The sequence below is a fragment of the Danio rerio genome, chromosome 22 (genome assembly GCF_049306965.1).
Source record: "Danio rerio strain Tuebingen ecotype United States chromosome 22, GRCz12tu, whole genome shotgun sequence".
NCBI classification, from domain to species: Eukaryota; Metazoa; Chordata; class Actinopteri; order Cypriniformes; family Danionidae; genus Danio; species Danio rerio.
The window spans coordinates 32500496-32525137 of NC_133197.1; the positions used below are offsets into that span (position 1 = coordinate 32500496).

The 24642-nt window shown below is 37.3% G+C and overlaps 1 protein-coding gene across 3 annotated transcripts; it reads left to right on the forward strand.

Annotated features, from left to right (window-relative positions):
* Positions 1 to 12669: 12669 nt before the first annotated feature.
* zmp:0000000606 lies at positions 12670 to 24001 on the forward strand. Of its 3 annotated transcripts, none has more exons than XM_073937503.1 (5): positions 12670 to 13503; positions 14159 to 14239; positions 14330 to 14908; positions 16492 to 16538; positions 16710 to 24001. In XM_073937503.1, the coding sequence occupies exons 2-5, from the start codon at positions 14191 to 14193 to the stop codon at positions 21447 to 21449; spliced, it is 5415 nt and encodes a 1804-aa protein (XP_073793604.1). In that variant the 5' UTR covers positions 12670 to 13503; positions 14159 to 14190; the 3' UTR covers positions 21450 to 24001. The 3 variants fall into 3 exon arrangements, with proteins under 3 accessions (XP_073793604.1, XP_073793603.1, XP_021329209.3); XM_073937502.1 differs by lacking the exon at positions 12670 to 13503 and adding an exon at positions 13547 to 13777; XM_021473534.3 differs by lacking the exon at positions 12670 to 13503 and having other exon boundaries at positions 14004 to 14239.
* The last annotated feature ends 641 nt before the right edge of the window (positions 24002 to 24642 follow it).

The following is a 24642-nucleotide window of genomic DNA, read 5'->3' on the forward strand; positions in this document are numbered from 1 at the left end:
CGTCAGAGTCTGTGTATTGTTTTTTTAAATGAATGCACTTGAAAGTATACTTTCACATTGTACAACAACATATGTAAACATCTTCACAGATTTTATATACACATATCACAAAATAATCACATACATATTCCCTGCACATTACTGCTATAAATTACTATAAAGTAATTATATGATTCTTCCTAAATAAACTATTCACAGTTTAATTATTCTATAACACTCACACATAAAGGCTTATAAACGACCTACACATATATCTCTCTTTATATATACATTGTAACCAACTATGGGAAATAATAGCACTTTGAGACTTTATAATTACTTTTGTAACAATATTCCCTTTGTTAGTTGTTATGTTGATACATATAATATACATTCACTTGACCGTTTCTACAGTTGGCATTTAAATCATCATATCATCATGTTACCGTTGGAATTACAGTGCAGAGCGTATATATATACAGTTAATACAAACTCTTATATATATTAATATACACTATCAGGTTAATTTAATAGATGACACTTGTTGCTTTCATATCTCTAACGTATATTCAACACATTTTGATAACGATTTCAATATTTCATACCTGATGAGGGACAATAATGTTAATAAAAACACAGGAAACACGGAGCTGCTGCTGCTTCAAGTCAGAGTCTGTGTATTGTTTGAGCAGCAAGCCCCTCCCCCTTATTAGGTATGAAGTAGAAGTAGCCAATCGGAAACATGTAAATCATAGCATCACATTGCATTAATTTGAAATATTTATTTTCTATTTTCTACTTAGTAAAACGAAAGTGTACAGACTAGAAAGACAAATTAACTTTGATTTTTAATTTCTAATAATTCGTACCACTTCACTAACAGCTTAGCATAAATCTTTGGATCACAGTCCCTCCCCTGCCGTCTTGAGCCACGCCTCCTTAAACACAAGCACAGCAAAAGAACCCTCTCTCATGTGTTAAAACCGACTAGTGCTTGTCTGGTGGAATGCAAGCCAAACTGACAGGTTATTTCAGAGTGAATATTTAGAGTTGCATGGTAAACAATATAGGGAGAGACTAGGCGGAATAGCGCTATTTACTTGTGTTTTGTTGTTAAACTAGTTAAAATCTGCATTATCGATGCTGTAAAAGGTCCCTAATGCAACTGAAAATAGTCTTAATTATCTATCATTGGAAGATTTTAGTGGCTGAACAACACTTCTTGAAGATATAACCCGTTTGTAACAACAGCATCTAACGTTACATCGGCTTTCCATGAAGCTAAAACAGTTTTAAAACAGAACATTACCTGTCTAAGAGAAGTCCTTCAGACATTGTTTCATCCTTTCTCCAGCGTACAAAGGTAACTCCAATATTGATTCAGGTTTTTAAAAAGTTTTGATTCAGCAGGTTTTTGGCCATCTCGTGAACGCGCAGCACAAACAGCAGTCGGCTGCACAGTTGTTCAAATCTGCATTTGCTGACAGACAGATTGGGCTACTAATCGGAATTATGGGAGATGTCGGTCTGAATCTATTTAATTGGATGAATATTTTTTAGTTTTATGCCTTACCCAAAATATAAAAATACATATAAACAAATTTAAATCATTTACTTTAAAGAGCCCATATTATGGTTTTTGAAAATGCCCTTCCATGTAGTGTGTAACACAGCTCTAAGTGAAGTGAAATATCCAGCTAAGGCTTAAATCTGTAAGTGTACAGTGTTTAAAACTGTTGATTCATCTATAAAAGAGTCGACTCATAGTGCTTCAAACAATTCGTCTTGATAACGAGTCATTAGGTGTTTCACCATGACGAAACCAAGTAGTTGCACGCGCAAACCCGGGAGATATGAAACATGCAGCCCGGCCCTCTAAAACAGAAAAAGTCACACGCACGCACACGCGCACATGTACACGCCGGTCAAATGAAGTCGCAATGTGCAGATGGATATTATTATGGAGTCTCTACTCAAAGATGAAACCTCAGCATTATAGCCCAGACTTGAGCAGTTTGAGTGCTTCTGGAAACTACATGCTACAAAGAATACTTCATCGACCGTTTGTTAAAGGAAGGATCAGTAAAGACTACTGATCAGAACCTGGAACGGATTCTTCCGCAATTTCTCATGTGTAAGTACGTGCGATTAAAGTTGCTGCCTCGTTTACTCTAGCTTGCAAATATATTTAGTTGTGATTTGTTACTTATAACCGCGTGTAATGTATCAGGTTAACTAGATATATTCTCATATCACGTGTTAAGCCACGGTAAAAACGCTACGCGTGCTGCTTTGTTTACGGACCTCCGTGGAGGAGGGTAATGGGTGTATGTGTGCGCACGTTGTCGTCCGAGGAGGAGGGCTGTGTGTGTGTGTGTGTGTACGTGTTTTTGTGACATATCAGGACACAAATCTGTATAATGACATAGGTATGACATAGGTATTACAAAAAGGAGGTGAAATATGAGGACATTGGTGACGTCCTCGTTTCTCAAAATGCTTATGAATCCTACAGAATGAGTTTAATCAGAGAGTAAAGCTGCACACAGTCTCCTGTGATGGTTGGGTTTAGGGGTGGGGTGGGGTGAGGGCAATACAATATATGGTTTGGACAGTATAAAATTAATAGAAACCTATGTAATGTCCCCACTTTTCACAAAAACAAACATGTGTGTGTATGTGTGTGTGTGTGAGAGAGAACTTACACTTTAAAGCAAGCATGCACTCTGACAAATTTTATATTGTTGATTAGCTGCTGGGCATTTCACTCTTGTCTCGCGCAGAAGGCAGTTAGGCCCCGTTTACACTAATGCGTTTTAGTTTGAAAACGCATAAGTTTTGCTACGGTTACGCCATCCGTCCACACTACGCCGGAGTTCTCGAGCGCCGAAAACAGAGCTTTTCGAAAACGCTGGAGAGGCCGTTTTCATTCTAAAACGCTGCTGCTCCGTCTCAGTGTGGATGGGGAAAGACGGAGACATCTGAAAACGGAGGCGGGGCTGCAAACGTTCGCCTATCTGATTGGGGCTTTTCCTCAATATTAAGTAGCCCACACACAGTTCAGTCTCGCATCCTCTTCTTGTAAGTTCAGACTTCGCAAGTTTGATCAAGGCTGCAGTCTCCCCCTTCTCAGTTTGATATGGAAAACATACAGAGGACACGGGTAAATCTTCAAAGGGAACAGTGTACTTTATAACTTCATTCACATCACCTTGGCTACGTTGTTTCACTTTCTCAACAATAAAATGTAAACATGATTTAAGGAACTGCCTATTTTCTTTTTAATATTAGAAAACTTAACAGACAGCAGAAATGTTAAGACGTTGTGCTGCATATATGAGCGTCATCTTCACTGTGTGGATATTTATAACTAAACGGAGCCTATAACAACTGCCTCCTTTCAATTTCAGTGAAAATACGAAACGCACCCTCTCTTTTGCTGAATATCAGTTTTAATAATCGATAATTATAAAAGTATAACATACAATAAGTTTATACATTGTAGGAAATAAAGGCAAGCGATCAGTCAATGTACCTGGATTAATCATTAACTTATCTTTGCACTTAACCAAAACATGTTACCCGTGAACAAGTAACTTAATAGATTCCAATGACCAAAGTCAGGGAATTGGCCTATGTCGTTAGATAAAGACAACAACATGAATGAAATATCACGTTTAGCAAATATAGTGAGATTAGATCCAGCGGGAGATGCGTGATGAGCAGTCCGACAAGCAGAGCTCTCATCTGGGTAGAAATGCTGGAGCGCTTGACGTGATGTGCGTTTTCAGCGTTTTGGTGTGGACGGAGAGCAGTTCAGAAACGCTGGGTAAAACGCGAGTGTGGACGCGGATCATTTTCATTCTACAACGCCGTTTTAAAACTAAAACGCACTAGTGTAAACGGGGCCTTAGTGTCAACCAATCACAACAGACTGTCATCGGCCCAATCAGCGCAGATTAGCTTTGCGGTAAGGAGGGGTTTAGGAACAAATGATTCACTGGACGATTAATATGAGAGTCGCTGGGATAATTAGGTAAAAATAAATGCAAATTACAAGATATTTAGATTAGACAAAACCCTTGCGTCGTCTGGGTAGTCAGCCAAATCTACACTACATTATTCCTCCACTTTCTTATTCCTTGACTTTCTTAAATATTGAAATAAATCTGAACAGATCTCAAAATTGATTGATTTTAAATTTTTTAAAATTGCATTGCATTCAATTACATTTAATATAATGAAATTTGTTTCAAGTTTAAACAATTAAACTATCAAAAATCTATAAATGCATAGAGAAACTCACAATTATAAATGGTTTACTAATTTTCGTTTATATAGCTACACAGTACATTTTATATTTTAACAATGAAGTTTGCATTGTACATGCATTCATATTGGTAATCACTTATTGTTTCATAATATTTATTGTAACAATTTGTTACAAAGAAAATATTTAAATATGTTAAAGATGGGGAATAAAGTCAGGATCACAATTTGTAGCTGCAAATAACAAAAAATTAAAAATAATAACGACTTGGTCCTTTTGTTATACCTTGTAATAATTCTTAAATCATAAATCAAATAAAAAAAAATATTTTGATACGTTTTGAATAGGTTCAGATAATATGTAAAATGGCATGAAATGTTTTTTTTTTTTTTTTTTTTCATTTTCCATTCCTTACTGTTTCTGAGGATTAAGAATTTTTAAATATTTGGACTAGAAACAAGTCAGAAACTCTTAAGTAAGAAAAGGATTTTTGCAGAGTATTTAAGTATTTATTTAAGTATTTATTTGATGCAAGGATTCAGCTTCATTTAAAGAAAACTGGCAATCTACTAATGCTGTCTGGGTTTTTGTTTGTCAGGTAGCTAAATGGTCCTTGGAATTTTGGAAAGTAGTGAATTGTTTGTCTAAACGTTCTGCAGCTGTCTGGTAGTCAATACCACTGCATTCTTATCAAAGCACATCATTACTCCATATTACACTGTATTGTTTGGTTATAATTTTGTTATTTTCAAAATGCAACTTTTATATATAAACAAAACAACAAAATGCATCTCTCTATATGAAAACGTATAACTAGGCTACAACTAACCATTACACTTTCCACCTATCAAAGTTTTTAATTTTTCTTATTAAATTAATCTAAATTAATTTGCAATTGGGCTTTTGCATATCTGAAATTATTTGGTGAGTGTATCAATTCTGCATATCTAATGAATTTAGAACTCATTTTCTGATACATTAACTTAGCGTTCATATTTAGCATAATCTAATTAAAAATATACATTTATAAACAGAACATTTAAAAGGGGGTGTGTATTGTCAAAAGCCCCTGATCTTTTAGAAGATGTTGCACTTAAATAAAAATATGTTGTATAACATTTATTTGGTTATCTAAGTACTGAAAATTAACACACATCACTCGCATTCCACTTAACGCAGCGTTTGTGTCGGGTAATTAGTTCGGGTTTGTGTCAGCTGTTCAGCAGTACCTGTGTCTACCGGCAGGTGGGAGTGGTTCTGTTGTCAAATGGCTTAAAAAAATTCCGCCACTGCACTTCATTCATAAATTATTTTGAGAAGCTGAAGCTGCTAATAATACAACTGTTTCGCGAAACGGAATAGTTCTAACTACTGATGAAGCTTATTTGTTTTCACTGTATAAAATATGTGTAGTTTTGGTGAAATAATGTGCATCATATTAATGTAAATACATGCGAATTAGTCAGAAAAACATAAATTGTATTAGCTTTCCAGATATGATATGGATATCTACTCATCTTTATCTAGATTGTGGTGCACAGAGAACCATCTGGTGTTGAAACTGCATTAACATGGAGAGATAGGGAGAACAGCTGGGTCAACAGCCAAGGAGCAACTTCATTAACATCTAAAGGCAACATCAAAAACAGTATTAAGTTTGAGTTTAGGAATGTTAAGGGTTCATTCTGACTCTGGTAAACCCAAAGTACTGCCATGCATTTTGAGACTGCTATGCTGAATAAACATCTTCATTGAGATTTTCTTCGTCATCATTTTTTTTTCATACAATTTTTTCTAAAATAGTAAACATTCAATATTGTTTTGTTTTACATTTAACAAACTTTGACATTTGTTGCATCATCATAGAGGCCTTACAGTTCAGTTAAAAGGTTCAGTTTGGCAGTAAATGTTCTCAAAAAGTTATTTTTTTTCCACACTCTGACCTTTCTAGATGAACTTTTAAATTCACCACAAGACTATGCAAAGCAAACACTATTCACTAAAACTGTACATGCACATGTATGCAATCAGTCATTGAACAAATGCATGCTAAAGCTAATTGCTGTTAGCTTAATCAAAATAACAGCTACAAAAGACAAACCTCATTGTCATTTACTAAACAATGCATACCTAATGTATCAACAAGGCTTAAAATTATAACCTTTTTCTAGAATTTAACAACCAAAGCAGGTCAAACATACGAGCACACAAATATCAGCTTTCAATGTGTAGCGCAAGCCTTTGTTCAAACAGCGTTTCCTTTCGAATTAACTCTACATACCTGCATTTCATGTTGACCCACTATAATCAGTATATTCTGTTACAATTGGTATTGCATACAAATATTTCTGAAATTAAGGTGTTAAAATACTTTTTTTAAAACTATGCTCGAAACGATGGGCAGAAAAGCACATACAGGAAAAGCATGCAAAAAAAAAACATGTATACGTCATGACAATGGTAGTTCGTAATAATGCAATGGCGCGAGAAGTAATGATCAATGCTTGCTATACTCTTGTGAAACTTTCTTCAATTTATTTTATAGGATGCAAGCTTTTTTCATGTACTGAAATGCTTGACCTTATTGCATTTTTACTACCATTCATATCAGACATTTTTCTGATCGCAGTTAATTCTTCACTCGACTGTCGTTGCTCAATAAAAGACATGACAAAATATGAAATGCACTTCTCATCCTCTTTGGCTAAACACAAAAATAAATAAATAAAAAGAAAGAAATAAAGTAATGGATTTAATATTATTATAAAATAAGACATTTTAAACAAGTACTTGTCTGTGATTCTATAGACCTTTTCAATGTGGTCATGTCATTAAACATTTTCTGCTAGTTATCAAGTTATTAGTTATTTTCCAACTGTAACAAGAGGCAGTTCAATCATGACTTAATGTTAAAACAGCTATCATATCATTAATTATCAATATGTTGATCTTTTTGGATTCTCAGAAGCTCTAGAAATTAAAAATGTAAAACAGGAAATTTGTTGGGACCATTGTAAACAGATAAATAAGCGCATGATTAAAGTAGTTAATGTGACTTAAGTGAATATGTGATTGACGAATCCTTTTGTCGACTCCTGTGTGAAAACACTGTATCCTGAACTCAAATACTTCTCAACATAAAGTTTTTATATCACTGCTTAAAAAAAAAAATCAATCACTTTACAAGAATTCAGAGCTTATTCTGATCTACAAATTAAAATCAGAACACTTAACCAAATATGGGCCCGGTTTCACCAACAAGGTTTAAGCCTAGTCCCAGACTAAACTGCCCTCTTGAGCTGTCTTAACTCAAATTGACTTGCACAGATATAGATTAAAATAGTCACAGATTTAGCCTATTCTGGATTAAAAAAAAACGAATCCTTTTGTCGACTCCTGTGTGAAAACACTGTATCCTGAACTCAAATACTTCAACATAAAGTTTTTATATCACTGCTTAAAAAATAAAAATAAAAAAATCAATCACTTTACAAGAATGCAGAGCTTATTCTGATCTACAAATTAAAATCAGAACACTTAACCAAATATGGGCCCGGTTTCACCAACAAGGTTTAAACCTAGTCCCGGTGTCCAGCAGATTTTAGCTCCAACCCTAATCAAACACATCTGAACAAGCTAATCAAGGTCTTACTGGGTATACTTAAAACACCCAGGCAGGTGTGTTGAGGCAAGTTGGAGCTAAACCCTGCAGGGGCACCGGCCCTCCAGGAACCAGATTGATGACCCCCGCTTTAGAAGAAGAAAGATTGACAGAGGTGAATATGTACCAAAGAAAGTAACATTTTTTTTCTTACGTACCATTTGTGCTCAGTTCTTCATCTGAACTCTTCAAGTGATCATCATCAGGTATACTGTAGTATCTTCAATAGGATAAGTCAACTACAAGTATTGGGTTGAAACGAACATTTACTTTCTGTTTACTTCAATTACAACAGACATTTCCACCGCATGCCTTCCTGCATCGTATCTCATCCTCAACTGGGTTACAGGCAATAACACAACACTTGTAATCCAATAAAGACCCCTTGTGGCTACTGCAGAATACTACATATACCTTTCAGAGGTTGCTGGTTCTGTATTATTCCAGACAACAAGTCATCCACTTCATCAGTTTTATCTTGATTTGGTGGTCCACCACCAATAATAAATCGCTGTCTTCTGATCTCTGCATTCTGTCTTTTTAAAGTCAGTTTTAGGTTCTATATAGGAGTCTATACAGGCAAATTTCATTTATTATAACTTGTGACACAAATATAAATATGAGAAATGTGCAATGATAATAACAAAGAAATCTCACCTGACGTTGTTGTATTGTTCTTGTGGTTGCATTTTCATTTGCATTGAATTCATTGCAAATTGCATTCCAAGCACTTCTTTTCTTTTGTTCACTAGCAGTAGTGTGGGTTTTACTTTCAATAACTGGATAGTTTGTCAAAATTTGTTTTAGTAGTGTTTTTTCATACTCACTAAAGTTTTTTGAACAGATTCTCTTTGCCTCTGCCATTGCTTTGTGTCAATTTTTCAACCAACAATATTGTTTTGTAGTCCATTTCAGGTTTTTAATGAACACCATCAGACCAACAGCATGTGCTTATACTCAACCTAATCAGGCCCATCTCAGGTGTTCTCATTTAGGCTTACTTAAGTTACTCCAGGACTCTGTAGTCTCTGACTTACTAAGCCTATTTTAAGCTATGTTCATAAAAGGTACTTAAATGCCCCAGATTAACTAGTACTGATTAAGGCCTACTCCTGGCTTATATTAAGCCCTGTCTGTGAAACTTGGCCATGGTGTTTTTTCAAATGCAAATCAAAAATTACTTTCATAGTTGCTCTCCTGTTTTCAAGTGCTTTGGAAACTGTCAGATAGATGGAAATAGGAAGAAGAGTCAGCTAATGTTGACCACTCACAATGGCTTTAGTTCCTTTTTACAGGCGTTTAATGCACTTTGACACATTCCAAATAAACATAATGGATAAATAATAACATCAGACACAAATTAACGTAACAGAGAACACACACATACACATATATAAATGTGTAAATTCTTAATAAATAAATGCATATCACTTTGCCTGCTTGTGAACTATGAGAAGGGGGTTAGGTCTTGAAGATTCTTGATCAGACGGTGTATAAACATGAAAAAAAAACACCTTGAATCTTTTAGTATATCCTCATTTAGCAGAGAATCAAAGAGAGAAAGCAAAAATGCTAAACTCAAACATAAATTTGCCTTTCATTTTGTTTATATATAAGTATATTAGCATATTGCTATGGCTATGTGTGGCTTCATTTGCCTAAATATTTTAATGTTGTATAATGTTGTATTACAAGTCTTTTCCCCTTTTATTTAACAATTTTCTTCTTATGTTTATATTACATTTGGTCCCACTTTATTTTAGTGTACAACTTAGAATAATAATAAATCATTAACTAAGAATATTAGCTCAACTAATTAGCTGCTTAGGTGGGTAATAGGCAGGCAGTAAAGCTGTGGTACATAGAGTAAATTGTTTTGAGTTTGAAAAAAATAAAAATAAAATAGGTTTTTCCTTAATGTAAACATCAAAACAACGTGTCTGTAATATAATAAGAGAAAACACTAGAAATATTTTGGATAATGAATTCATTCACATTAATAGTAATAATAAAATAAATTGAACACAAGCAAGATACATCTGTCACTTTCAAATCTGACAGTACTTTTAAATGCATGAATAATTTATGTAAAATGCAATAAATCCCATCTAGAGATGTTTACCCTCATTGCACACGTATATAAGATAATAGATGCCATCATCCTCAAAGGTCAAAAATAATTGTTGATTTTTTTTAACCAAAGTAAATCTTCTATGAGTTTATGCTTCATATTTCATAGACATTTTCATAATATTATGCATATTGCATTTTGTATCTATTTATTCAAGTTTAAATAAAAAAAAAACACATTTTAAAAAACCAACCATTTTTAATGTTGCTGATGATGAACCTAAATTGACTGCTTACACTAAACCTGTGTGATATATTAACTCTTCCCCCCCTTCAGGACTTAACTGTAAAAAATGCTGGGTTCCACACAATTCTTTTATGTTGTCCCGATTAAGTTAGCTTAACACTTTTAACAAATTCATGTGGATTGAACATAAAAAAGTAAGTTGTCCAAATGAAATCTCAAGAATTGTGTTGTTTCAGCGCATTTTAATTAAGTAGTTTGAACAAGTAAAAAATATATATTTTTAAATTATAAAATGTTTGTCTTAATAATAAAATTGTTTGTATTTTTTTGATTGATTTATTTATTTTCAATAAAACGAACTGATAAATGCTTCACGGTAGTGCAGTGGATAGCAGGATCACCTCACAGAAAGAAGGTCGCTGGTTTGTGCCCAGGCTGGGTCAGTTGGCGTTTCTGTGTGGAGTTTGCATGCTCTCGCTGTGGTCATGTTGGTTTCCTCCAGGTGCTCCAGTTTCCCCCACAGGCCAAAGACATGCACTATAAGTGAATTGAATAAACTAAATTGTCTGTAGTGTATGTGTGTAAATTCAAGAGTGTATTGGTGTTTCAAAGTGTTTGGCTGGAAGGGCATCCGCTGCGTAAATCATGTGCTGGTTAAGTTGGCAGTTCATTTCCCGTGGCGACCGCTAATTAATAAAGAGACTAAGCTGAAAAAGAAAAGAATGAATGAATAATGAAAACTAACTGATAGTTAAAAAATGACTGGGATATATACGTGTGTACCAGTGAAATTCACCACAAGAACAATCCAATAGAGTGGAGGAACTATGACGTCAATTTGTATGCAAAAACCCGGAAGCGAGTTAGCATTTTAGCAGTTCCGGTTTCCTCGTCCCAAAGTCAATGGGTTTTTTCAATGGGGTTTCAGGAAAATGGCTTAAATAAGGATCGTGGCTAACACAAACTCAAGATACTTTTATGTTTTGTTCTACGACATAAAAGACATCAGATACAGCACACTCTTGAATTTTTAAATCGATTATGCTTCTTTAATAATACGGTTGCTATCAAGTTGCTAAATAGGACTACAGGGGGTGTCGGAGACATTATATATCATCGAGCTGAACGCGTCTGGAGCATGAAGAAGATTTCTATTCTCTCAGTGTGAAGTATTTTCTAAGTGTAAAGCAGTTAATTTTCTCTTCACAAAATGTATGTAGTGTTTGCAGCAAACATGCCAGCCTGTGTTAAAAATACAGTGATATGTCTGTGTAAGATGAGTATGCCTGCACAGGAGCAACACTAGGAGAAGGCTGAGTGACTGATTGTGTAGAATAACTGAATATGTAAAGCACTGATCATATATGTTAAATACTTCTATGAAGCTATATGTGTCAGAAGTTAGAATGAGTAACACATTATCAAGTTATTTTCCTATCATAACAATGTATGTAAACACTTAGTTCCTTTGCATAAGTTACATCTATACTTTGCTGACATAGACCTGTAACATCTCTGTTGACATGAGCTAGTGGGCTGAGAGCCAAGAATAGCAGGACCCCTTAGACTAGAAAACCTATTCAAAAATGGTCAAAAGTTAAAAAGAGAAACATAGGGGTGTGTCAAAAAAATAAATAAAGGAGAAGGTGCAGGAGAGACTTTAGAAGGTGCCCAGGAGAGACTTCAGAATGCTCTGGGGTCTGCTCTGCTCTTTCTCAGCTTTATTATGGAGAATAAAGTCTATTTTCTGATATTCAAAACCTCTGGTCTGATAATTTCTAATTGATAAGAAGTCAAATTTTACGACAAGCGCAGCTTTCTTGTGTTGGGCATTTGGATTCGTCTGTTATCTAGGTATTTTCAATGGAATTTTATTGACCTTATTCTAAAATGCGGAAGTGCGCCTGTTTGCGCGATTGTCTTAGAACTTCCGATTCAGTCGCCTATGGGAGAAATGACTAGGAATAATAAATGGCAGAAAATGGTCAAACTACTTGCTCTACAAACAAATGTTTGCATGACTACACAGACCAAGTAGAATAATATAATAAGAAAATATCAAATTGCAACATCAAGCAGCGTAATGAGCAGTTTTTAACGTCAAAAAATGAATGGAAGTGAATGTGACCGGAAGTCGCGAGACAAAAAGATTCAAATGGCAGCGTCCTCTCGTCTGCGGAGACTAAGGTGAATAGTTTGTAGTATTATTCTAATAGGGAATTCAGATTGTGTGTAGATAAATCCTTCACTTGGGATTAATAAAGGCTGTTGAGACAGATTCATTTGTTCATCATTTATTTTATTAAACAATATTATGAAGATACTGCTTACTAGTGCAGCCTGTCCTGCTCTCAGTAATGCAAACGTATGAATAAATGTGTAAAAACACACAAAACCCACCCTCGTGCATCTCGGCCAGCGCCTGTGCTTAGTGGTGCTGGTAGGTGGCCATCGCGTGCAAGGCGGAAGCAGCCTGGCCCGCAGCCGTGTAAGCTCTAGCTCCAAGGGAGGCAGATAACCTACAGGCTTTGGACAGGAGACGAGGCAAATCCCGCGAGGAAGAGGCTCCACGTGGACAAAGATTGACCGCGATCGCGCGCTCGACCAGAGGAATCACCGCATACCCCCTGGCCGCTCCACCATCAAGAGTGGTGAGGGCAGAGGAACACGCAGCACGAGCAGAGAAAGGTGCCCTCCAAGACTGTGTGAGCCTACTGTGCACCTCTGGGAAGAAGGGGACGAGAGGCTTCGAAGGCTTAGCCCTCTGGTCCTCTATGTAGCACCCATCTAGTCGGCACGGCTGACATGTCCGTTCCAGGATCCGTTTTGACAGTGCTCACCTGCCCGAGGGGGGCAAGCAGGCCTGGATTCTCGTAGGACAATGAAAGCCTCCCTCCGATGCAGCAGTGGACGTCTGGTCCCCGCTGTCATCGAACGTAAGGGCTACCATCTGGTTAGACGGATCGCTTTCTCCGCTCGAAGCTTTGATGGAGCGCTTGCAGGAGCGGGAGGTACGCGGGCCCGGAGGTGACGGATTATCTCCCACTGGAACCCTCAGATCTGCCCGAGTGCCCCCTGCAGTGCAGGGGACAGCTGGGGTGGTTCGCCCTTTTGCAAAGGCTAGCCGCGATCTTAACTGCACAACAGTCATGGCATCGCAATGACGACATGAACTGCCCGCGAGCACCGCATTAACATGGTGGACCCCCAGACATGCAACGCAGTGCTCGGGCCCATCATCCGGGGACAGGAAACCACAGCATCCAGAAACGCACGGTCAGAGCGCCATCCTGAAAAGGACGTGCTGCATGACTGTGTTGCTCTTTTTGTGAAGTTGCTCATTTGGCATTTCATTGGCCCGTTATATACTCTTTCAGACAATTGGCTTTCTGAAACAAAATCCCCAATTCGTGGATTAAAATCCACTTATAGCATTGAAGTTCCCCATCCGAATGGGAACAGAAATTGCTTGTCTTTGGGAGGGTTTGCCATCGTTATGCAACTTTGAATTACTGTAAGAGTAAGAAATTTAAGCTTCATGTGACAGGAGGTAATTCAATTCCATTTTTAAAAATTCTTTTATTTGGTTGTTTGCTTTGTGTGTAATGTAGAAATAACACATGGATAGCATGGATAAGGAAAATAGCAACTATTTTACACGACCAAATATGTTGGGCTAAAATGGTAATGTATGTGGTTGGTCCACAAAAGGACACCACGCCATTTATGAGAAATCAGACTGCTTCTACTAACTGCAAATCCTGTTAGACTGGATCTACAACTAGTGTACATAAACAGGAAGAGACTTGATACTTCATACATAATTATTCCTCACACTCGGATGGTGAACGATGCCTGTTATAAAATGAACAGCCAAGAAATGTAGACTCTTCTAAAATCTTTCTTAAAATTTTGTTTTGCATGCCTAAAGACTTGTAGCAGAACAAGGCAGGTTTAAACCTAATGGATGGATTACCAGAACTGGCTGTTGATCCATCAGTCGGCGGAATGGGTAAGACTATAAAAATATCAAATTTTTTAAAACACTTTTACATTCCATTTATTGATGAATCTGAAAATAATTCTTATGTGTTTAATTTAGATAACAATCTGAACATTGTGTTATTTGGAAGCCCTGCGGCAGTCCAGTTTCAAGATGACAATATTCTACTTGGAGAAACACAACCAACTGTTGGAAATGTAGCAAGATCTAGAAGTGCTTCTTTGCAGATGAAAATATTAGGACGTCCTGTGTCTGTGATTAATCTGATTGGTTTTCATGAAACTGTGTTTGATCTGGATCACATTGCTGGTCAACTCGTGAATGAAAATAAAATAGTGGCCTTCGTCTTTGTTGTGCGACTGGGACAGTTAACAGATGCTGATAAAATGGGTATTGAGTGGCTTCAGAGAGTATTTGGTGACGGAGTTCTTCGTTTTGTGATGATTCTCTTTACCTACGAGAGTGAGGAAGAGTCCGACTCTATAATTGATGACCTGAAGAAAAACTTGGCTCTGGAGCAGCTAATTGAGAAATGTGGAGGAAGATATCACACCTGCAGCAAGATCATGAACAAGAAGTCAGACATAGGAGACCTGATGAAGAAGATAGAGCAACTGTTTATTGATAATGACCAGCAGTTTTACACCAATGAAGATGTGCAAAACAGGATATGTCAAAGTAAGAGCACTGATTTGTTTTTGTAACACTAATTAATTTTCAGTTGTACCATATTAATTCAAGAGTTTACCCTTAGCTGATGATTGATTATAATGCTTGTTTGGCATGCTGTCCTGGGAGAGAGCCCTGAGCTTATAAGATCTTTGAGTCAAGGGCTCCCTCGCATTAGCTCAAGTAGATCTCGAGAACTCCACTGTCTTATTTCTGGCTAATGACAGATGTAGGGATGGCTTTAGAGAGATGTACAACTTACTAAGAACTTGACCACGGTGCCAATTTAGCATGCTCAATTTACCTAATTCGTGTGTTTTTGAACTGTGGGAGGAAACGGGGAAACCCATGCTAGCACTGGGAGAACAAGCAAACTCTGCACAAAAATGTCGACTGGCTCAGTAGGCACTTTAACCAGTGACATTCTTGCTGTAAAGCAGCAATGCTAACCACTCAACTATCATGTCGCCCAATAGAAAAGAAGGGGGGAGTAGAGGTGGGAGGGGGGTTCTTTAAGATGAAGACACTGGGGTAAACAACTCTGGTTATGTATAGTAAGTTAGGATTGTCTGATATGTAAATCATGTGATGGCTAATGCAGGAACAGCCGTGGTCAATCATGAGCACGCAATTCTCTCGAAATTAGTTTATAAATAAACTTTACTTAATTATATGAGTGTTTGTACAAATGATCCAGGACAAAAACAATTGAAACATTGTCTAATGAAGTGCAATAATATGTTTTCAATGGGATTGTATTTTTCTTTAAAGAATATGATCATTTACAGTTGAAGTTGTATATTTCTTTGATTTACTCAAATGAGTTTTGCATTTAAAACAATGTGATTTTGTTAATTAGTTGATATTTTTTTCTTTTTAGCTGATATTTTTCTTTTTCTCATGGGCTACAATTGGTTAAGAACTTTGCATAGATGAAATCCCCAAAGCCCAAACGAAACTATGAGAACATGTACACTAACAGAAAGGAGGAATGAGGATATAACAAACAGAGCACACAAGACAATTGAACAACAAGTGTTGTGGAATCACGTAACCAGATTTGCCAAAAATTACAGCTATACAGCTATACATTTTTTACATAATTTATTACCATTTCATAATGCCAGCTGTGTTACACCTTGACTGACAAGGTAATTAATAGTAATGGTAATAGTAATTAGAAAGATCCTAAACTTATTCTCTAAATACTTCAGTATGTAGATCATTCACAGTTGATGCAACATTCCTACCATTTTAACCTTATGTTAAATTAAATAACAAGAAGTAATAGCAGGGGTTAAATTGATCAAATCTTAAAGACAAAAGTTGCATTTGGTGAATCCAAGTGTAATAAAGCATGGTGACATTTGAGAGTAGCAAAATATAATCAGTTATGAATAACGTCAAGATAATCAGGCAAACAAGTTATGAATGAGGCAAAAATGGCAATGGAAAAGCACTTTGCATGGCAAAATTGTTTGGTACATGCATGTATTTCTGCTGTTCGGAGTCTGGAGACTGCATAATTTACAAGTTAGCTAGGTAAAAATATCAACTCATATTAATATTTACTCTTTTTGTTCTGTTAAAAGAAGCAGGCATGGAATACACAACACCGGCGACTAAAGAGAAGCGTGAGGTAAGCTATTGACTAAAGTTCAAAAATAGAACAGAAGAAGAAATTTGATATATGCCTCATATGGATACAGTTTATATTACCTTCAGTGACTTTGAAGAGTTTAATAATTTGTTACAAATTCTGTAAACTAATCCTCAGAAAATATTTTTAATGCACTGTATTGTTTCACAGCTAAACGTGGACAAGCATTTAGAAGATGATGCAATCACCAGCATTGAAGAAAAAAAGCATCTGTTTCAAAGACTCCATCTTGATATAAGACACAATTTTAAGCTTAAAGCTGCTAAAGTTCTTTTACAAAATACCTATTCATTACAATCCCACGAGTCCTGTTCTGAAAAGGACCTCATTCAGACTTTCCTACAAAAACTACTGATGATGAACTACAGATCAAGATACATTAAAACTGAAAATACCATTGAACAACATGACAGACCTCAGAGAAACAATGACTTACTTGAAGATGAGGCTAATGTTGATATTTTCACAGAAATGCCTTTGTTTACTGAAGAGAAAAGCCAGAGAGATCCTGTTCATCCAATGGATATTCAGATGGCTGTGTTTTATTGTGCTGATAGTTTCTTGAAGCAGCTGATGGTTACTAAACTGTCTCAGTGTCAGTATGCTCTGCCCCTGCTTGTTCCTGATCCATTCACACGAGAGATTGAGTTTCCACTTTGGGCATTCAGACAAATCAGCAAAAGCTGGAAGATAAAACATGCAGCTGGTGAAACCAGCAGTGAAACCCAGCCAGTATGGAAGGCAGAAACACCAATGGTGTTTTTCTTCAGGTTTGGCCCAGTGTCTTCATCCAAATCTCAGCTAATGAACAATCTGATCAATGAGAAACACAACACATTCTTCCACAGAAACTGCTCAGGCAGCAGTGAAACCAGATTACTGATGGATGGAGTGGTGGAGATTGCCTGGTACTGTCCTTCTGGAAAAGACACTGATAAATTTACTCAATGTGTTGCCTTTTGTAACATTCATGGTGATGCAGGAGACCATGAGAAGCAGATGCAGATCCTCACCAAACTGTCCTCAGTCAATATAGTTATTCTACCTAGACTTGACGAGAATGACAGAAGTGCCACACTGATTCAAAACCTTTACAAGGACAAAACACCACTAGTTTGTCTTTTTGCAGAGGAAAAACATAAAGTAACTGAGACACGAAAAACAAAATATAAAATTGGCTTAAAAGACAGAAATCAGTCAGATGTTTCTGAAGAACTTATAAAAACTATAAATAAATGTCTTTCTTTATCATCTCCAGAATCGTCTTCAGTTTTCAGGCTTGAAAATGTTTCCAAAGACTCAGGAATCAGAGTAGATGAGGAACATGATGGTGACTGTAGAAGAGGAAAAAAGGCAGCCCAGCAGATGATGGACTTACTGAAGGGAAACAATCTGACAGAAATCAAAGAATCATTTTTGCCCTGTCAAGGGAAACTGTGGCATCAGTGGTGTCAGAAGAACAAAGAACTTCATAGATCTCACGAGGCGTATGTGGATATAAAACAGAAACAGGAATTGAAGAAAATTCGTGAAATGCAGTATGCATTGGACACTGGTGAGTTCATGAAGTTGTTTATTACAGAAATGGATTCAAAACCTCTTAGTGAGAAGTTGTTTTTTCTGAAATGGCTCACAGTTCTACTGGATGAATATACCTCGACTGACCTTTCTGCACTACATTGCAAGTATGATGAAAAATGGTCAAAAATACTAAAAATGAAAGAAAAAAATGACATTACCGAGCAGCAAATTACAACTAATTTTAGAGATGAACATGCAGAACTTGATAGGATATCAGAAGAACTTCAAGCTGCAACCTTTGGCTTGGAGCACATCCTGCGGGAGATTGGTCAGATCTATGAATCGTGTATATCAGAGAACAAAAACAAGCAAGGTCTGCCGTGTAGTTTTACTTCTCTCCCAGGTCTTGCGGCAGACATGATGATCTCTGGATTTCCTCTGGAGCTGATGGATGGAGATGCTGCTCATGTTCCTGTGGTTTGGGTTACTGCTGTTCTTCATGAACTCATCCAGAAACTGGGAGACCAGAGAGTCTTTGTGTTGTCAGTTTTAGGGATTCAGAGCTCAGGGAAATCAACTATGCTGAACGCCATGTTTGGACTGCAGTTTGCCGTTAGTGCTGGCAGATGCACCAGAGGAGCTTTCATGCAACTGATCAGAGTTTCAGAGGAAATGAAGATGAAAGAAAAGCTGAAGTTTGACTATATTCTGGTTGTTGATACTGAAGGGCTTCGCGCTCTAGAATTGGCTGAAAGATCAACACGACATCAGGACAATGAATTGGCCACATTTGTTGTGGGTCTTGGTAATCTGACATTGATCAACGTTTTTGGAGAAAACCCGTCAGAGCTGCAGGAAATTCTTCAAATTGTTGTTCAAGCCTTCATGAGAATGAAGAAAGTCAAACTGAATCCCAGTTGCATGTTTGTTCATCAGAACGTTTCTGCAGTCACAGCTGGAGAGAAAACCATGGAGGGAAGAAGACGACTTCAGAAGACTCTGGATGAAATGACAAAACTTGCTGCTAAAGATGAAGTCTGTGATGCAGAATGTTTCAATGACATCATTAATTTTGATATTCAGGAAGATGTGAAATATTTTGCACAGCTCTGGGAGGGCAGTCCACCAATGGCACCACCAAACCCATCATACTGTGAAAACATACAGGAGCTTAAGCAAGCATTTTTTGGCCATGCTTCAAAATCAGATGGCTTAGAGCTGATGCACCTAAAAAAACACATTATTAATCTGTGGGAGGCCTTACTGAATGAACGATTTGTTTTCAGCTTCAGAAATTGTCTGGAAATTTCAACATACCGAAAACTTGAGACAGAATACAGCAAATGGTCCTGGAGTCTTCGCAAAACCATGCTGGATGTAGAAAACAAACTCCACAATAAAATAGAAAACGAAGCACTTCATGAGATTTCAGAAAGTCATCTTCATGATGAACTAAGTGTGAAAATTGAAGAAGTTGAAAGGTTTATGTCAGATTTTTTTGCTAAAGACAAAAATAAAGATATTCTGATACAATGGAAAGCATCGTTTGACATCAAAATCAAAGAGCTGCAGGAAAATATTGTGAGAGAAACAACAAGAAAATTAAACGAGATTCTTCAGCAGCGAGACATAAAGAGAAGGATTGATGCACAGAGGACACATCATGAAAACACTCTCTTTGATAAGAGCAAAGAACTTGCAGTAAAACTCAAAGACAAAGCAAACGATGAAACGATCCTCAAAAGAGAGTTTGATTCTTTTTGGAAAGAGTGCGTTAAGCAAATTACTGCAGAAACTCCACGCATCAAAAACATTAATGTATTAAATGACATGAAACAATTTCTTAGGAACTATAAAAGAGTTTGCGTGAATGACTGGAAAAACAGGGATATTTTCTCTGTGCCAAGGTATTCAGAATACATACAAATAAAGAAATCTGGTGTCACTACAAGACATGCCTTCGGATCAGTTAAACTGAAGTTTGAGGCTGAAACCAAAATTAGAGCCTTTGTAAATGACATTGCTCGTCAAGCAGATAAAATAATCATGGCATATAACATTGAAAAGATGGGCTACAACAAAACCTACATTCAAGAGCTTGCAGATTATATCAAGGCTAGAACTGTAGATTATGAGCAAGATTGCAGGAACTGTGTGTTTAAGAATGAATTTTACTTGGATCTGGTCATGTCTATCTGTGAGAGAGAAAACAAGTTAATCAAAGACCAACACAGGAAGTTCAGGGAAGCCAATGATCCTGTTCTTTACTTTGAAAAGAAAAGCAAGGAGTACTATAAGATTTTCCAGAAATACTGTCAAGGTGCGACATCAGCTGCTATTTTTGGTGAGATCATCTGTCAGAAACTGAAAGAGCCCATTCAAAAATGTGTCTACAAAGACACTGCCAGAGATTTGGCCAATGAAATTCAGACAGACTGTGAATCCCTGAATGGAAACCGATCTAAAATTGAGAAACACATCCTTAAAGCCCTGGCAGAACAGGAAGATTTTGACAAGTACATTAAATACATTTTCTCACCCAGAGACCACTTTGAGAGTTTCATCAGAGATGAAGTCAATCAGTACATCACTGATAAGTTTGAAGTGAGTGTTCGTCCCATGATGAAGCAGAACATTGAACTCCTGAAGCAGAAGATCATAAAAGCAGCTCATAGAGCGACTACATCAGACAACACAACCAAAGATGTTCAGAAGTGGCTGGACGACTTCACAGAGCAGCTTTCCGATGTGCTTATATTCTCTGTAAAGAACTTCAGCGGAGTGAGTCATGATGGTGTTGATGACTTTAACCTCCTGAAAGATGTGATAAGAGCAGAACTCGGTTCAGTAGCATCTGAAATACAATGTAAATTTAGTACAAAGGCATTTCCAGAAAACCTGGAGCATGAGGACAGACCAGATCAGGTTTTGACTAATCATCTTTGTCAGTGCTGTTGGGTTCAGTGCCCGTTCTGTGGTGCCACCTGCACCAACACAATAGAAAACCATGCTGGAGATCACAGTGTTCCTTTCCATCGAGTGGATGGACTCAAGGGTAGCTGTTATGATGAATCAAAGTGTCTCGGTGCAGATTTTTGCACAACATTAGTAAGAACCAGTAAACAGTTTTATATAGGTCAGTGGTTTTCATGTCAACACTACAGAACAGCAGGACATGTTTACGCCCAGTGGAGCATCACTCCTGATTTCTCTGAGTTGCCATACTGGAAGTGGTTTGTGTGCAGATTTCAGACAGAGCTGGAAAATTACTTTGAAATGAAATTTGACAATTGGAATGTGATTTCATATGATTGGAGTCAATACACAAAGGAGCAAGCTATTGCCAGTTTGGATGAATATGTTGACTGAAAGATGAAAATGAGTTATGTGTACATCTCTAAGTCATAGACAACAGTGATAATGTCTAAAATTGAGTTTGTTTTCTTTCCATATATATATATTAACTTTGTGTGCTGAAATAGGGATTTAAGGGCATTTTTAGGACACGTTTCCTACTAAAAATGATGGTTAAATAGTAATTAGAGGCATAGTTCACCCAAAAATGACTTTTATTCACCATTTACTCCCCCCAAGTGATTTCAAACCTGTATAATTTTCCATTTTCTGTTAAACACTACTATTGACTTCCACAATAAGAAAAAACGTAAATACTTTGAAAGTCAATGGTTTTAAGTTTCCAACATTTTTCAAAATTTCATTGTGTTCAACAGAAGAATCTCAAACAGGTTTGGAACAAGAGAAGGGCAAGTAAGTGATGGCAGAATTTTCAATATTAGGTGAAAAATCATTGTATTGTCTGTTAACCTGCAACCATTAAGGAAAATAAATAAATAAATGAATTCAATTCAATTCACCTTTTTTTGTATAGCGCTTTTAAGATGTAGATTGTGTCAAAGCAGCTTTACGTAAAGGTTATAGTAAATTGAAGTTCAGTTTAGCTCAGTTCATTGTGGTTTAATAAACGCTACTAAGAGTTTAAACAATGAAGAGCAAATCCATCGATGTGCAGCTCTACAAATCCCGAACCATGCAAGCTAGTGGAAACAGCGGCGAGGAAAAAAAAAAAAAACTTCACCAATTGGCGATAATGAAGAAAAAAAACCTTGAGACTAGGCTCAGACGGGTACGACCATTTCTCCACTGGCCTAACATCTTGTGCAGAGCTGCAGTCTAAGCACCGGGGACTGGAAACTGGGCTTCACCGAAGACTCGTCTGTCCCTGGAGTGTCACAGGAATCAGTCTCATGCTCTCCTCTCCTCCATTACCACCACAGCAGCTGCTCAGGATACAGCCTGGTCCAGGATATGGAAACCTTGGGATCATCTCGACGCTGGTCTTGGATCGAATCAGTGGAACTGCGTGGTCTGAGGGCCTTGGGATGAGTATCCCCAGGTGGAAATAGAGAATAATTAGCGTAGCTGCTGTTCATAGTGTATATAAATTAGATAAGGAAACCTGTGTAGAGCACGTTCATTTATCATACCGCAAAGTGATGCACAGAGTGTATGCTTTAATGAACAGATAGGCCTTTAATCTAATTTTGAACTGCGAGAGTGTGTCTGAGCCTCGGACATTCTCAGGAAGGCTATTTCAGAGTTTAGGAGCCATAAATGAGAAGGCTCGACCTCCTTTACTTGACTTTGCTGTCCTAGGTACTACCAGAAGCCCTGAGTTTTAAAATCTTAAAGAGCGAGTTGTATTGTAGCGAGACAGAAGGTTGGTTAGATAAACAGGAGATTAATTAAAGCTTTATAAGTAAGAAGCAATGTTTTTAATTCAATACGAAACTTAACAGGCAGCCAGTGTGAGGAGGATAAAATTGGAGTGATATGATTATATTTTCTAGACCTGGTAGGAACTCTGGCAGCTGCATTTTGTACTAGCTGATGTTTGTTAATAGAGGATGCTGGGCAGCCAGCAAACAGTGCATTACAGTAGTCCAGCCTTGAAGTCATAAAAGCATGGACTAGCTTTTCTGCATCTGAGATGGATAACATACTTCGTAATTTAGCGATATTTCTCACATGAAAGAAGACAGTTTTTGTGACATGGGATATATGATTTTCAAAAAATTTAATTGCAGTTTAATATGACACCCAAATCTTTTATTAGTGATGTGCGGATCAATATTAAAATATTGATATCTCCGATACCAGCTTTGTATGTTCTAGAATCGATTATCTTATAAAAATATTGATATTTAAATAATTTGGAGCAAATATGTAGTTTATTGGATGTAGAAATACAGCGGAAAGTAACCACAATTACCCTAGTTTCTCTGGTTAATGCCAACTTAGTCGGACTACTTGTTGTTCCGCCTGCAAAGTCATGTGCGTAATATGGCACTGTATGACTGCAGAGCACGCTAGCTAGCCACTCAGTCCGCTGGCCTGGCATATGCGAAGATATGTGTGGAGCTACTTCCCTTCCATAAACTCAAGCAATGCGGTTTGTGACACGTAATAAATCAGTGAGGTACTGTGGTAATACTACAAACCTAATCAAACATCTACATAGAAATCACAAGACATGACAACGTCATCATGACAAGACAGTCAGAAGAGGAGGAAAGGAGAGGCACAGGTGCTGCTAGAGCAGACAGACATCGCTTTCAGAGTCCTTAGGTGCAGCAGGCAGGCACTATCCAGGTACAGAGGGAAAAAATGCAGCGATGTGGCTGTATTAGGGGTCTTGGGTTTTTTGTGACAATGATAAAACAACGAAAAAAGGTTCAAAACACTTTCATGAGAACCGGATTAACATGTCACTAAATCCAGAAGTGTGAATGTTTTTTTAAGATGTTCAGGCAGGCATTTTAAGATATACATGCTCAGATGCTGTCTATAAAGATGTAAGTTGGCTTTTTTGTATAATAGTTCTTTATCAATAAATAAGAATAACCTGTAATATGTCTCGTATTCAGTATAAAGTAACACTTTTAAGTACACTACTTGTTACTTTAATTTCCCAAACAGTCACTTTTGGGCAGTATCGGAATCGAATTGGTATTGCAGAAACTCGACTTATTTTACTTGGCATCGGATCGGATAGGAAATCAGCATTATCGCACATCCCTATCTTTTAAAGTAGATCTAATGCTAACTTTGTCTCCCTCCAATTGTAGGTCAGGTTGTGGAATCTGCTGTTTACTGGATTTAGGCCCAATAAGTAATAGTTCTGTTTTGTCTGAGTTTAAGAGAAGAAAATTGTTGGTCATCCAGTCTTTAACATCTTTAATAAACTCAGTTAGCTTACTCAGTTCAGACGTCCCTGCTGAAAAATCCAGCTTAAACCAGCCTAGGCTGGTTGGCTGGTTTTAGCTGGTCGACCAGGCTGGTTTTAGAGGGGTTTTGGCCACTTCCAGGCTGGTTTCCAGCCATTTTCAGCCTGGTCTTAGCTGGTCAGGCTGGAAAATGACCAGCCAAATCCAGCTAAAACAGCTTGACCAGCCTGGTTTAAGCTGGATATAGCTGGTTTTGGCTGGACTCCCAGCTTGGCTAGGCTGGTCAAGCTGGTTTTAGCTGGTCATCTCCCAGCCTG

Coding starts and splice junctions, on each gene's coding strand:
- zmp:0000000606 (XM_073937503.1), top strand. CDS start 14,191: ATGGATGGATTACCAGAACTGGCTGTTGATCCATCAGTCGGCGGAATG. Junction 14,240..14,329: donor TCCATCAGTCGGCGGAATGG/GTAAGACTATAA, acceptor TGTTTAATTTAG/ATAACAATCTGAACATTGTG. Junction 14,909..16,491: donor GCAAAACAGGATATGTCAAA/GTAAGAGCACTG, acceptor TTCTGTTAAAAG/AAGCAGGCATGGAATACACA.